Genomic DNA, 15,877 nt, shown 5'->3' on the forward strand with positions numbered 1-15,877 from the left:
GATTATCAGCAACCACCAGAGACTAGCAGGGAGGCATGGAACAGATTCTCCCTCCAGAAGAAACCAGCCATGCTGATACATTCTTATCAGACTTCTGACCTCTTGACCTGTGAGAGAAGACATTTTTGTTATTTTAAGAGACCCAATTTATGGTAATTTGTTATGGCAGCCCTAGGAAACAAATACAGAGAGGTACGTGGACCTCTTACCTAGAAACAGGTGGGGGTGCATTTGTTAAAATTCTGATTTCGGGCCTAAACTCCAAGATTCTGAATCTGTAGGTATGTAGTGGGGCTCAGAAATCTGCATTTTGACAAGTTTCTCATGTGCACAACAATTGATTTAGAGCTGGTTTTGAGCATACACAGACGCGAGTCTCCTCTCTGAATTGCGGTTGGATTTGCTCTCCCTGATAACAGTACTCCTCTAGTGGTTTCTACAGTCAGCGGCTCAAAGGTAGCAAGCATACTAGACCAGACATAGGTGGGCATTAGACTTTATGTTGTCTCAAGAATTTTGACTTCTGAGACCGATTTCAGATGATTTACCCAACAAAAATCACAAATTTCCCTGGTTGTCAAAAATCTACCCCTAAGTAAACAGGCCACAGTGATTAGGGAGTGGGCCAAGAGGGTCAGATTTCTGGAGCAACAAGTCCACAGAGTAACATATAACATACACACACACGTGTGCGCACACACACCGACATACATAGACACACACACCCCTGTTTGGTGAGGAAAATTCTACCTGATAGAGTGTCATCATATTTTTAAAGATTTTGTTCTTATTAAAAATGAAAGTCTCCATATCAAAGTTGATCCTTGAAGTTACTGTCAGCCCCTTATGCCCAGCCCCTGACCTTTGTCTGAGATGATAGACTAAAAGATGGGGAAGAGCACAAGAGTCTGTGATAAGGATAGAGCAGACAGCTTCTTACTTCTAGCCTGGAGCTAAAGCCCTTGCCCAGTAAAGCCAAGGAAGGCAGTGGTTTATCTTCCCAAGAGTGATGGAGGTCAATTGTGCCCAATCTCCTGGAAAGATAAGGGAGGGACTCAGTGAAAAAGAGTAGTTGTTTGAATTCCAAGTGTGGGAGAAAGGCCTCCCTGAAAATGGCTTGCCCGTCTAAACCAAAGATCCTTCAGAAAGTCTGTGTTTGCTCACATCCCTGATGGCTCCCAAGTAAACAAATTTTGTTTCTATCTCCCAGAAAGACAGAGCTCCAGTACTGTGACAGTTACAGTTACAGACATATGACTTATCACAGAGATTGTCAGAGCAATGGAAGAAAATGAAATTTAGCAGAGGCTCATGGTGGGGGTTAGAGGGAGAGAGAAGAAAGGGAGGAGAAGGCTGCTGAAGAGACTTGGGAATGGAGCTGATAACTTTGTGGGTTTGTACATACAGTGTGATAGCTAAGTATGGACAAAGTAGGTCTTATGTTGGGAATGTGTATGAAAGGGTCCTGATAAAAACCTGCCTGAGACAAGTAGCTTTACCTGGGTTCCATAGGATTGACTTTCCACTGTCACTGGGTTCATTTCTGTAAGTTAAGTAGTACCTTTCCCCAGGGAGGTCATGCCTTTGATTACACCTTAATGTAAGTTTGCCTAGTGTCTTTCTTCCTGACTGGCAGAGCCTCAGCATTCAGTAGAGCATAGAGGAAAGATGGAGGAAATGAGGGCCATCAAATGAGAACTCGGCCCACTTTCAAAACTCAGACAGAGCTGGCATCACTAGCCTCCTTCTTGGAACCTTCTCTGTGATCTCCTCATTCCCAAAACTGTAATGAAGCTAAATCAAGTTGAATATGAAAGTCCAGAGGGTCTTGTTCAATCAGCAAGCCATGTGCTTTTCTGGAAAATTCACTTAACTCTTTCATTTTCCTCAGCAAACATTTATATATCACCCATCATGTACTAGGCACCGGGTTAAGTACTGATGAGGGAAACATGGAAACCATTGAACATGAGATTTTTGCCTCACATTTGAGAAACAATTTAATTACAGAGATCAGACATTTACACAAGTAAGGCTAGACAATAGTACAAAATGATATGTGATTGCTGTCAAGTGAAGGGGAAAGCCAATGGGCTGCAGATTCTCAGAGGTTGGCAAAGTCATTCTGGAGCAGTGTAGCTGGGTAAGCCTTAGTATAGAATAGCACATTAAATCACCCAGGCACTTGGCAGGGATCTGGGGAAATGGGGAATAAAACATACCAGCTTTAATGGAGATAGTGAGGTGGACCGAGTCAAGTCAGGAACATATTCACACCTCTCTGCTTTGCTAGTCATTCAAATCCTTCAGGCCCCTCCTTTCCAGAGGGCTGATATATCCTCCATTGATCTACTTTGTCTCAGAACTTCTGTGCTGGGAATCCTGACTTACTCAGACTGCTAGGGAAGCAGTGTGGCTTAGTGGTTAGGAGAGTGTGTTCAAGAGCTAAGCTGCCTGGGTTTGAATGCTGGCTCTCATATTTACTAGTTGTGATCTTGGACAATTGACCTAATCATCATGTGAGTCAATTTTTCTTTTTTATAAATTTATTTATTTATTTTGAGACAGAGTGTCTCTCTGCCACCCAGGCTGGAGTATAGTGGTGCGATCTTGGCTCACTGCAACCTCCGCTTCCTGGGTTCAAGCGATTCTCCTGTCTCAGCCTTCTGAATAGCTGGAATTACAGGCCTGCACTACCACATCCAGCTAATTTTTGCGTTTTTAGTAGAGACCGGGTTTCTTCTAGGCTGGTCTTGAATTCCTGAGCTCAAGTGAACTGCCCACCTCGGGCAAATCCCAAAGTGCTGGGATTACAGGCATGAGCCACTGCAGCTGGTCTCAATTTTTCTTATGGTAAAATAGGGATGATAATAATACTGTCTATCTAATAGAGTTGCTAAGAGGATTGAATGGGATAAGCCATGTCAGATACTTAGCACAGTGTGGGTTGTATGTTACTCATTCATTAAATATACATTTATGAAGTGTTGGTGATGTACCAATAATTTTTCTAGTGATGTAATACAGCAGTGAAAAAGAGAGAGAAAGTCCTGCTCTCTTAGTACTGTGTTCAATGCTGATGGTGGAGGGGGATTCAGGCCCTTTACTCAAGGAACTTTTATTACCACATAGTGTCTTTGCTTTCTGCTCCATTTATTACAATTCTTAGTCCGTGAGTTATAATTAAGTTTATTTTCATTCTTTTTTGTTTAATCAGGCAAATATGAAAGCTATGAATTTCCTTTAAACTCAGCTTTGGCCATATACCATTAGATTTGATGCTGAGTGTTTCTATTATTACTATTTCTAAGACATTTGCAATTTTGGTTTTGTTATGTACTATTTCTACTTTTTGGAAAGTGTTGAGGTATTCCAGTTTTGATGATTTAGTTTTTTTTTGTCCCTACTATGTGCATAATTCTGTGTTCCTAAAGAAGAGAGACAGTGAAGAGAGACCTGTCTGACTTGAGGGGTGTTTAGAAGGGGCTAGGGGAATACAGGACTGGAAAGACCATTGCATGAGGGCATTGAGGTGCAAGCTTCACGGATTGGTTTCTTTTCTAATAACTACAGTTATTGAAAGTGTTGGGGTACAGAAAATAATTCCCCAAAATATGGCACTTAAGCATGCTGAGTGCTTTGAAAAATGGAAAGGCTGCTGGGTGCAGTGGCTCACGCCTGTAATCCTAGCACTTTGGGGGGCTGAGGTGGGCGGATTGCCTGAGCTCAGGAGTTCGAGACCAGCCTGGGCAACACGTTGAAATCCTGTCTCTACTAAAATACAAAAAATTAGCCAGGCGTGGCGGTGTGCACCTCTAGTCCCAGCTACTCGGGAGGCTGAGGCAGGAGAGTTGCTTGAACCCAGGAGGCGGAGGTTGCAGTGAGCCACGATTGCGCCACTGCACTCCAGCCTGGGTGACAGAGTGAGACTCCAACTCCAAAAAAAAAAAAAAAAGAAAAAAAAGTGGAAAGGTCTCAAAAATAAGCCTCAGAACTGAGCTCTCTTTCTGACCTTTGTCCACCTCCCTGTCTCTCTGATCCTTTTTAAGGATACACCCTGAGGGACTCTCTGTAACTTCCTTATCTGAGTAAAGAAGCTTCTTTCCAAAAGAAATGCAATTGTCTTAAGACTCCCTCCCTAGAAATCTAATCAAATAACCAAGAAAGATCAACCATGGAGAAGAGATGGGCAGTCATCACCATGACCCAATGGACTTTTCATGTATTTGTCTGATGGCAGCTCCAAGAGATTACCTAAGGGACTTTATCTGCATAATAAGAAAACATAAAGTGGGGGAAGGACACCCTTTTCAACAAATGGTGCTGGGATAATTGGCTAGCCACATGTAGGAGAATGAAACTGGATCCTCATCTCTCACGTTATACAAAAATCAACTCAAGATGGATTAAGGACTTAAACCTAAGACCTGAAACTATAAAAATTCTAGAAGATAACATTGGAAAAACCCTTCTAGATATTGGCTTAGGCAAAGATTTCATGACCAAGAACCCAAAAGCAAATGCAATAAAAACAAAGATAAATTGCTGGAACTTAATTAAACTAAAGAGCTTTTGCACAGCAAAAGGAACAGGCAGCAGAGTTAACAAACAACCCACAGAGTGGGAAAAAAATCTTCACAATCTATACATCTGACAAAGGACTAATATCCAGAATCCACAATGAAAATCTCAAGCAAATCAACAACAACAACAAAAACAATCCCATCAAAAAGTGGGCTAAGGACCTGAATAGACAATTCTCAAAAGAAGATATACAGATGGCCAACAAACATATGAAAAAATGCTCGACATCACTGATGATCAGGGAAATGCAAATCAAAACCACAGAGCGATACCACCTCACTCCTGCTAGAATGGCCATAATCAAAAAATAAAAAAAATAGTAGATGTTGGTGTGGATGCAGTGAACAGGGAACACTTCTATGCTGCTGGTGGGAATGTAAACTAGTACAACCACTATGGAAAACAGTGTGGAGATTCCTTAAAGAACTAAAAGTAGAACTATCATTTTATCCAGCAATCCCACTACTGGGTATCTACCCAGGGGAAAAGAAGTCATTATACGAAAAAGATAATTGCACACACATATTTATAGCAGAACAATTCACAATTGCAAAAACGTGGAACCAACCCAAATGCCCATCAATCAACAAGTGGATAAAGAAACTGTGGCATATATATATATATATATATATATATATATATATATATATATATATTTATACAATGGAATACTACTCAGCCATAAAAAGGAATGAGTTGGCTGGGCACGGTGGCTCACACCTGTAATCCCAGCACTTTGGGAGGCCAAGGTGGGCAGATCACGAGGTCAGGAGATCAAGAACATCCTGGCTAACACAGTGAAACCCTGTCTCTACTACAAATACAAAAAAATTAGCCAGGCCTGGTGGCAGGCACCTGTAGTCCCAGCTACTCGGGAGGCTGAGGCAGGAGAATGGCATCAACCCAGGAGGTGGAGCTTGCAGTGAGCCGAGATCGCACCACTGCACTCCAGCCTGGGTGACAGAGTGAGACTCCGTCTCAAAAAAAAAAAAAAAGAATTAATTAATGGCATATGCAGCAACCTGGATGAGACTGGAGACCATTTTCCTAAGTGAAGTAATTCAGGAATGGAAAAACAAACATCATAGGTTCTCACTCATAAGTGGGAGCTAAGCTATAAGGATGCAAAGGCATAAGAATGACACAATGGACTTTGGGGACTCAGGGGACAAGGATGGGAAGGGGGAGAGGAGTAAAAGACTACAAATAGGCTGCAGTATATACTGCTCAGGTGATGGGTGCACCAAAATCTCACAGATCACCACTAAAGAACTTACTCATGTAACCAAATACTACCTGCTCTGCAATAATCTATGGAAATTTAAGAAAAAAAAAGACAGCATTAGTTCTTGTACAGTTCCACCCCTCACTTTCCCTTAACTTGTTGGCACCGTCCAGAGTCCAAAGACAATCATTTATAAAATAATGTTTGCCTCCCAGGTCCATACATTTCTCCCTTATGAAGAGAGTATTTATGTCTCAAACATCTGACTTTTCTTTGAGCCTCAAACTTTGTGTATGGTTTCCATGTCCATATGCATGTTAATAAATTTTGTATGCCATTTTCTCCTATTAATCTGCCTATTGTAAGTTCATTTTTAGTGAACCTTTAGACAGCAGAAGGGAAGCTGCAAAAGGATGCACAGGAATGGCAGGCTCATAATCCTATTTTAGGGAGAATAATGCTATTTAGGGAGAATAATGCCTTATTCTTGGGATATTATTGCTCGGGATTTGAGAGAGGGGAACATGCTAGAGACAAGGAGACCAGTCAGAAGAGCTTTATGTTAATCTAGGACAGCAGTTCTCAAACTTGATTGTACATGAGAATCCTCTGGAGGGCTTGTTGGGGCCCCACCCCAGAGTTTCTGATTCAATAGGGCTGTGGCAGAGGCCTGAGAATTTGCACCCTAACAAGTTCCCAGGTAATGCTGATGCTGCTAGTCAAGGGACCGCACTTTAGGAACCACTCATCTAAGAGAGAGATGTTGAGAACCAGAGCCAGACTGGTGAAAGACGAACTAGAGAGGAGAGAAAGTATATGAAAGATATTTGGAAGGAAGGAACCACAGGACTCAGGGATTGGACATGGGGGCAAGGGAGCCAGACAAATAAAAGATGACTTCAGAGTATCAAACCTAGATGCCTTGGAGGATATGAGAATCACAGAGGCAAAATCCCAAACATTTGGAAGTGGAATGAAGTCACTTGACAGGTACTGGGAAAATATATGAGGCCTTATTCCATAAGCATCTGCACCATGGCACTCAAGTTTAAAGGCCTCCTGTGTTGTCTTCAGAGAGAGGCTAATGAGAAGTAGAAAGACCAAGTCTGTATTTTGTCTCTCCTTTTCTAGAATATAACCTTTGAGTAGAGGAGGAAACAGAAGATAGAAAGCAGGGTATACGAAAGTTAGAAGGGGCTTAAATAGTCTGGAAACAAAGAACACATCATTGGGTTGCTAAGTACATTCAGTGAGTACTGAATGTATATGGGCAAACACTAATAAGGAAAAGGTAAATCAGTAAAACTCAGCATGGGCCACGTAGGGTAGCTCCAGGATGCTACCTGAGATCACTGGTGCAATTTCTGAGATAGGGCATCTCAATTCCAGACCACCTAACCTTCCCTAGTTTCAGGGCTTCTGACCTGGTGCCCTGTTGTGCCTGGCTATTTCCCAGCCTATAGGAATTTCTCTTACCTGCTTCTCTCCGCTGGGCCGCCTGTAGCTGAGCAGAAGCTCCACAGCGCCCACCACTTCCTTGCGTATGGCATAGAGCAATGCATCACCCACATACACGCTGTGGTTCAGCAGTAGCTCCATGATCTCCAGGTTCTCGTTCTCAATGGCAATGAGCAGGGCACTCCGGCCCAAGGGGTCCATGCAGTTGATGTTAACATTATAGTAGATCTCAGCCTCCTGAAGGGCCTGCTTCACAGTGGCATAGTCCCCCTTCTCCACAGCATTGAGGAAGGCCTTCTCCTCTGCAGAGAGCTCTGTCTCAGCCCTCACAATTTGCAGGGGGATGCGGTCTCTGTACGGTGAGTAGTTGACCTTTTTGTAGTACAGTTGGGCCATGGTTCATAGCAATGCAGAAATCTGAGTGAGGAAACAGAGAAAGACCAAAAATATCCTTAGATATGTGGAGATCTCAAGTGGCCAGTTATGGAGGCAGCCCTGCTAAGGGGTTAGAAAATCCTAAACTACTTCAATGACGCAGTCTTTTTTCCTCTTACAAAGAAGTATAACAGAAAAAGCCCAGGCTTTGGGGTCAGGAAGACCTGGGCTTAAATCCTGGTTTTATGACTTACCAGTTCTGTGGCCTTGAGTAAGTTACTCAAGCCCTCTGTGCTTTATTTATTAATACTAAGGTTATCAATCTTAATAATATTACTCGCAGTTATCATTTAGTGACTGCTTACTGTGTGCCAAGTCCTGTGCTACACAATAATTCCTACCTCATAAAGCTATTGTGAGAGTTAAATAAGATATACATTATCAAAGCAACTGGCATAGGGTAAACCTCCTAAGACATGGCATAAGCTAGTTCCTACCTTACTTCTCTTCTGGTGCCTGAAAATACTCATGGTAACACTTCTGATTAGTGATGCAAAGTTGGAAATCTTTGGCCAATTTCCTTCAGGCTCTAGGTCTCTGGTCCTATGCTAATTTTCAAGATTACATTTGTAACTGTCCCACATGCACATCCTGGATTGAAATCCTATTTCAATTCTAACTGCAACCCTGCTTCTTGCTGCTGCTCACTGGGGGAAGGGGTATTGACTCCAATAGGCCAAAGCCAACTGTAAAAGATAAGCATGTACCCTCTGTGCCTGCTCATGATTTTTTCCTCTGCCATTTCAAATGAAAAGCTAACAGATCTGAGAATCTGTTTGATTAAATTCTGATAAGTGAATGGTCTGTTATATTTGTATCATACCTAAATCCAGGTTATATTTAATAGAATTAGTTTTAAAGTAAAAACCTAGTTATTGAGCTCCTACAATGTGTTTAAACTGTCTCTGGGAGACAAAGGTAAAAAGACAGCCTTTGTCTTCAATCACATAGAATGAATCGCAGTATAGAGCTCTTGCCTCATAGTTTACAGATAAAATTTATACACATTCCTCATTAACTCCCTGTAGCATCCCTGTGAGATGGGAATGATTATCTTCTCCAAGGGAGAAAATGAGGCTCAGATCTATTAGGTGTTGGCTCCACTTTTCCCCTCATCCCTGAGGCCTCCAGGCCACTCTGGAGGCTGAGTTAGGATGGACCTATTCCAGTGTCTTTCATTACTTAACTGTTTTGCCAGCTAAAGGACATGGAAATGTGCTAAAGAGCCTCTTTTCTCACCTTCTGGATGTAAGAAAAGATAAAGACATGAAGCTTCCACCAACATTTACCTCAGTCTTCCAGGTAATGACATCCCTGCTTTGGCAGAGGGAGAGGCGTATCTTATATCAAGTGGTATTTGCAATTCATGTGCTTGTGACCTTCTGGGAAGTTAGTATTTGAAGATGAGTGTTGCCTCTTGCCCTGAGCAGGCCCAAATGACAAATTTCTCTCCACATCTAAATCCCAAGAGAACAGTGTGCTGTTTCACTGCCTCAAGACCCAAATGACAAATCTCTCTCCGCATCTAAATCCCAAGAGAAGAGGGTGCTGTTTCACTGCCTGAAGAAGCACTGATACATTCTTCCACTACTTTCAAGTAAAGTGAAAGTAGTGAAAGTGGCTAAACGAACAGCACTTAGAGTAAGCATTTGCCAATACACAGCACAAAACTTTAATGATACTAATTGTAGACTGCCTCTGTGCCTTTACCTTGTAAACAAAAATGAGTGGGGGAGAGAAGGGATAGTGTGACCTCCTAAAGTGAGGACCAACAACCCAATTAGCTTCTATTTATTTAATCAATACAAACACACTGAGAGCCTCTATTGTGTCTAGCACTCTGCTAGCCCCTGCTAGGGGATAGGAAACAATACAACCCTGCTCATTGAAGGCTGGAGGCCTCACAGAAAGTTTCATAAAGATGGTAGCTCTTAGGGTAATCCTTGGAGGATGAATTAAACATGAAAGTGTGGGGACAGTCCAGGCACTGCCGAGTGCAACAAGAAAGATGAGATCAGTTATGGCCTAGTTGGGTGATGGGTTGGGGGGAATGCAAGGGGTCTTATTTTTTCAGCTTAATAGGATATAGGGATTAGAGGTGAGCTAACATTCCAAGGCAATAGCTCATAATCTTGGTATCCTCATCTGAAAAATGGTCTTGAACACTTGCTGCCCATTTGCCATTTAAGAGGCTACCATGGAAGAAAAGGCTAGATGTCCTTTCAGATGGTGTCACTGGTGGTGTTACTGGTATAGGAAGCACTACTGCTACAGGAAGATCTACAACCCCTTTAGTAAGGCACAGTTGTGGGGGGAAGCAGAAGAATATTGTATCCCAGGGAAAGGTGAGAATGAAGGAAACTAACTCAATCGGTGTCCTATTATGTGCCAGGCACTGTGCCAGAAGCTGGGGCAATAAAGTTATAAAAATAATCATTAGTTTTGAATACTTAACGTGGCTCAGGCATGGTGCCAGGTACTGGAGTGGCACTATTACTACCACTGCCTCTAATGGTAATCATAATGAAGGCAACAAGCAGTACCATTCATTGAACTCTCACTATGTGCCAGATGCATGGGTTAAAGTAGTGAAGAGAGACAACAGTAAAATCATGGTAATTTGTAACTTGAGGCAAGTATAATCGGATGATATATAGTCAGTTCAAAGTCCAGTTTTAATTTTCATCTCTTGCATTTGGAATTAGTCTGGTCTATGTAATTTTCCAGTGGGCTCTGTTGTAAGAGGCTTCAATAGTATTCCTCTTTAGAAAAAATAAATCTACAAAGGTTTGCCTGAGATTTTACCATTAGAGTCACTCTTGCTTTAAGGGACTACATTGCCAAAACTACCCCTGGATGAAATAATAAATCACATGGCTAAAAACTAGTAATATATTAACATGAATTCCTTCATTAGGAACGTTGCTGTGACTTTGGAATTAAAGCAATGTCTGGCTAAAAGAATGCGGGTGAAGTGATGGAGGGTAAAGGAGAGGTCTGGTATCCAGCCTTGGAAAACTCTGTTAAATAGTTATGCCAAGCTCTATACTACGAATAAAGAATAATGCAAAAATGGATTTCCTGCATTGTCTGTTGACATGCAGACTCATATAGCTGTCTAATGACTTGCCCAATTCTTTGCCCTTTTCCAATCCCCCACAGCTGCAGCCACTTGACCCTCACTCATAGCTTTAGCCTCAGCCTCACTCCAGGCTCAGAGGCCAATCCTTTCTCTGCATGCTTGCTGTTAGGCCTACTCTGCCATTATTCTGAGAATAAGTAACTAGTGATGGAGTTTCTGGTATCTTTTAAGAATGTATTATTTGGAAGATTTTTCCCCATTACCCTTTACCTTTATACTTGGCAGATGCACTCATCTGCCATTAACCAAAGCTAAGCCTCTAGGTATATTCTTAACTAAAGAAACAAAACCTGCCAGTATTTCTTGCCATTCTGCCAGTGAACCCGCTCGCAATGTAGTTCTCCAACCATGAAAGATTAAGAATTGTCTAACAGGCTGCCTCAGAGGGCTTATCATGTTCCCTCTTTTCTTTGCTGCTGGCCAGAGGCGTTTGTCTAATAGAATCTGTGACATTTGTGGGCTTAAATGATGCGATTCAAAGAGCTAAATCGATGGACTTGGCAGAAGGCCAGGGCACAAAATGGCTTTGGCAAATCCCAGCCCAGATTTCTGCCCAGCATAAGACTTCATCTGTGAGGAGGAAAGGCTGGCTTTCTACCTAACTAAGAAAACATCAGTACCTTCAGAGTGTCGTGGTATCTGTGCATGGCTTGCACCACGTGTCATGAAGACTGAAGCTTAAATGGTAAAACCCTTGTGACCTCTCACAATTTTCCAAACTTATCTGTCCAGTTGTTTATCTCTCCAGGGCCTTTCTAAGGCAAGTAAATTTAATCTGATAAATTTGTACGATCTCAGGTGTGAATGACTGGTAACACATTGAATAAATAATTCTTAATATATACCAGGCACTATAATAGAAGCTGATGATAATGGCTGAGTGGCTTAAAACCATACTTCTCCTAGGAAAAAAAATAATATTTGAACAGGGACCTTGAATGAGCAGTCCAAAAAGTGCCTATAGTGGAAATTTCTTGTATAAAAGCGCAGGGGTGGGCTGGTCGTGGGAAAGTTATGGGGTTGTTGATTTTGAGAGCATTTTGGCTTGAGATTATCACTTTGAGAACTAATTTTAATGTAGTGACACTATTCTTTCCCTGAAAGGTCCAGATCTTGAACCTCCTGCAAAGAACTCCAAAGTCCATCTAGAATAACCCCCAGCCCAATGAAAAAGTCCCCTTGACAGTATCCTTGTTAAGTGATTGTTCGGTTAATCAGCACCTCCACAGATGGAAAACTCACCACTTCCTCACCTGCGTGGTGAACACTGACTTTCAGCAAATACTCTCCTATGTTCAGCTGAAATCACCTGCCTATAACTTTTATCCCCTGGCCAAAGTTCTGCTCTCTAGAGCAGCATCAAGCAAAGCTCCCCTTTATTACACATGACAACTTTCAAATGTTTAATGTCAGCAGTAATGTAGTCCTCTACCTAACCATTCTCAGTTTCTTCAATCATTCTTATTAGATACTTTCCAGATTTTGGAGCATCCTACTGGTCTGCTTCTAGTTATAAAGTACTTTGTTTCTCTTAAAGTGTAATGTTCAGAAGTGAACATAGTGCTCTAGAAATGGTCAGATCAGCACAGATTATACTGTGGCTTTTTGTTTTTTAGTCCATTCATTCATTCAGCAATGCTTTGTTGAGGTCATAGTGCTGCAACATCTTGGTTCAGGAGGTACTTTAAACAGTTCTGTATAGTAATATATTTGCAGTAGTTTGTTTTTCATGTGTATAAATCTTGCCAATCTAATTATTTCCTTAATTTATAAATGAGGTAAGACTCAACACTTATTCTGTGCCAGATACTGTGTGTGCTAAATGTTTTGTATACATTATTTAAATTAATACTCACTTTTAGACAGTTACCACTGTTATCTCCCACCTTACAGATAAGGAACCTGAAGCACAGAGAGGTTAAGTAATTTTTTAAGGTCACGCAGCTAGTAAGTGGTGGGAATGGGATTGGAGTCAAGCTTCTGGCACCAGAGTCTACATTCCTGACTACTTCAACGAAGGCAGATTCTTTTGTATGCTCCACAAAATCTATGAGAGTGCCAGCAATAGTAGATATTCAGTGTTTCAGTTCAATAAGTGCTTGCTGTGCATCTACTATTTGTCACGCCCAGAGCACTTGGTAGTAGGGAACACAAATATGCATATATAAATGACATTGCCCTTGCCATCAAGCAACTCCAAGTCCAGAGGGGGAGACAAAAATGTAAATAAGTTAAACATAGTGCAGGGTGATAGAGATTCTAATTGATAGTATGGATACAAAGAAGGAAGTATTCAACTTTAAGTGTTAGAGATAAGGGAAGGCATCACAGAGGAAGTAATATCTGAGCTGTGTCTTGAAGGGTTGATAAGAGTTTCCTACATACCAATGATCTAGGGATGGTCTTTCTAGATTGTAGACACAGCATGTGCTCAGATGTGGGTATATAAAACACAATGGTATTTAAGAACACACTGGCCTTCTATCTGCTCTTTAAACCTGTCAAACATGTGATCACGTGGGGGTCCTTACACTTTAGTCCTCTTCCATAAAGCTGCACATTTTCCTTCCTATTGTATAGTTTCAGAACAAATGTCCTCTCTTCAGTGAAGCCTTTCAAGACCACGCTTTCAAGCCCCACACATGTCATTCTACATCTCACTATCCTAGCTTCATTTCCATCTACATTTTTTTCAAGGTAAGTTCTTCAAGAACTTATAATTATTTGAATTGACTACATTTTTATTTGTTCACTATTTTAACATTTGGCTCTCCCAACCCAAATGTAAACTCCATAATAGCCAGAACCTCATCAGTCATGTTCACTATTTTATTCCCAGTACCTGGCACATAGTAAGCTCCCAATAAATATGTATTGAATTATTCCATGAAAGAATGGTGGGGATAGAGATGGGAGAATGCTCTGTTGGCAGAGCCCTGCTTTTGTTTGTGAGATTAACCACATCCCCACGCAGTCATGGGCTCGGGCAAGAAGCCCCTCCTTCACCTCAAGGATTGAGTCTTAATTAGTCTAAGGCTAAGTTATTAGGTTGGTGCAAAAGTAATTGCCTTTTGTGAATCTACAAATCCGAGAAATTCAAAGACCTGCAAGAAGGAAAAACTGAAAGAAATTCCCACTGATACACACTACAATCAAACTGTCAAAAGCCAAAGACAGAGAATCTTGAAATCAGTGAGGGAAGTGACTTGTTACATACAAGTGATGCTCAATAAAATTAACATCCAATTTCTCTTCAGAAACCACACACAGAGATCCAAATTCAGTAGATGATAAGCGCTAAAAGAAATAAAATATCTTCAATCAAGAGTTCTATATCCTGCAAAATGATTCTTCTAAAATGAAGGCAAAAGTAAGACATTCTTAGACAAAAGCTGAGGAAGTTTGTTGTTTACTGACCTGTCCAACAATAGATGCTAAAGGGAGTCCTTGAGATCGGATTGCAATTTGAAGCCATATGAAGAAATAAAGAACGCTGATAAATGTAACTGCATAGCTAAATTTAAAAGCCAGTATTATTGTACTTTTGGTTTGTAAGCCCTATTTTTTTCTATATGATTTAAAAGACAAATGCATGAAACCAAAATTATGAATCTATGTTAGTGGACACATATGATATAAAAAAGTTGTGACAATAACAACATAAAGGAAAAGAGAGCTGCATAGGAACAGAGTTATTTATACTATTTAAGCTATGTTATTAATTCAAGCCAGTTTGCTATATATTTAAGATGTTAATTTTAACCTCCATGGTAGCTACTAAGAAAATAACTAAGAAATAGCTAGAATAGGAAATGAGAAGTGAATTAAAATGATACACTACAAAAAGTCAAACACAAAAGAAGTTATTAATGAAGGAATTGAAGAACAAAAAATATATGACATATAGAAAACAAATGGCAAAATGGCAGAAGCAAGTCCAGTAGTTACAATTCAAAGGATTTGGATGAGGGCGATGGGACATAATCATGTCACATTTGGATATGTTGGTGTTTGAGGCTTTCTTTGGGGTGGGGGACATCAGGAGGAGAGATCCAGTCAGCATCTGAAGCTTATCATTGAGAGCTAGTAATATAAAATTGGGAATCATTGCATATTGATCAAAGGTTCTCAACCCTGGCTACATATTAAATACCCTTTTACAAATATCCATGCTTAGGTCACCCCTCCTCTCCACAATGACATTTTAAAATAGCTCCCCAGGTGAATCTAACATGCAGCCAGGATGATGTATCATATTATAAGTGGTAACTGGAGCTGTTAGGAATTGATATGATCACGAGGGAGAATGCAAAGAGATCAGGGGAACTGGAAAAGAAATTTCTACTTAGGATGGTAGTCTAGCACGCTGTCTAGTACAGTAGCCACTAGCCACAAGTGGCTATTTAAATTTAAATAAATTAAAATGAAATAAATTCAATCCCTCAGTTGCATCATCCACATTTTAAGCACTCAATAGCTGCATGTGGCTCACGGTTACTGTACTGGAAAGTATAGACATAAAACATTTTCATCATTGTGGAAAGTTTTATTGGATAGTGCCAAATGACCCAAATTTCTCTTCTGACTCTAAAAGGACTATAATACAGGGGACTCTTTCAATTTTAAGGTTAAAAATGCAGTGTCTATGTTAAAATGTCAGTACTTTCATTTGAATAATGTATTTTCATGGCTATAAACACGTGTGATTTTATTTTTGTAAGCTTTTTCCTCTCCTTCTCTCCAATGTCCAGGGGAGGTTTGTATAACCACTGACATCAGGACGAAATCAATATATTTTATTTTCACTGAGGTGAAGACATAAGTAAAAAGTTATATATTTGTTTCCCTTAAGTCATTCAGCTGCATGGGGGATTTTAAATCTGTTGCTCAACACTCATTATCACTTTGTCTGCGTGATATTCTTTGAAGTAGTCAAGGTAAAAGCAGAATGGAAACACACTGAAACAGCAAATAATAAGCAGCGTAATTCGTTAAAAGTCTTGCATTTCATTACTAGTCTTGGATTGGCTTTA

The 15,877-nt window shown here is 40.7% G+C and overlaps 1 protein-coding gene across 1 annotated transcript in view; it reads right to left on the reverse strand.

The window, feature by feature from the left end:
• Positions 1–15,877, reverse strand: part of TRPC5 (transient receptor potential cation channel subfamily C member 5) — a 303,905-nt gene that overhangs the window by 170,429 nt on the left and 117,599 nt on the right. The window contains exon 2 of the mRNA XM_016943747.4: positions 7,286–7,684. Coding sequence (XP_016799236.1) covers positions 7,286–7,663 — 378 coding nt within the window. The 5' untranslated portion in view covers positions 7,664–7,684. The remainder of the gene's footprint in view (positions 1–7,285; positions 7,685–15,877) is intronic.

The sequence above is a fragment of the Pan troglodytes genome, chromosome X (genome assembly GCF_028858775.2).
Source record: "Pan troglodytes isolate AG18354 chromosome X, NHGRI_mPanTro3-v2.0_pri, whole genome shotgun sequence".
NCBI lineage: Eukaryota > Metazoa > Chordata > Mammalia > Primates > Hominidae > Pan > Pan troglodytes.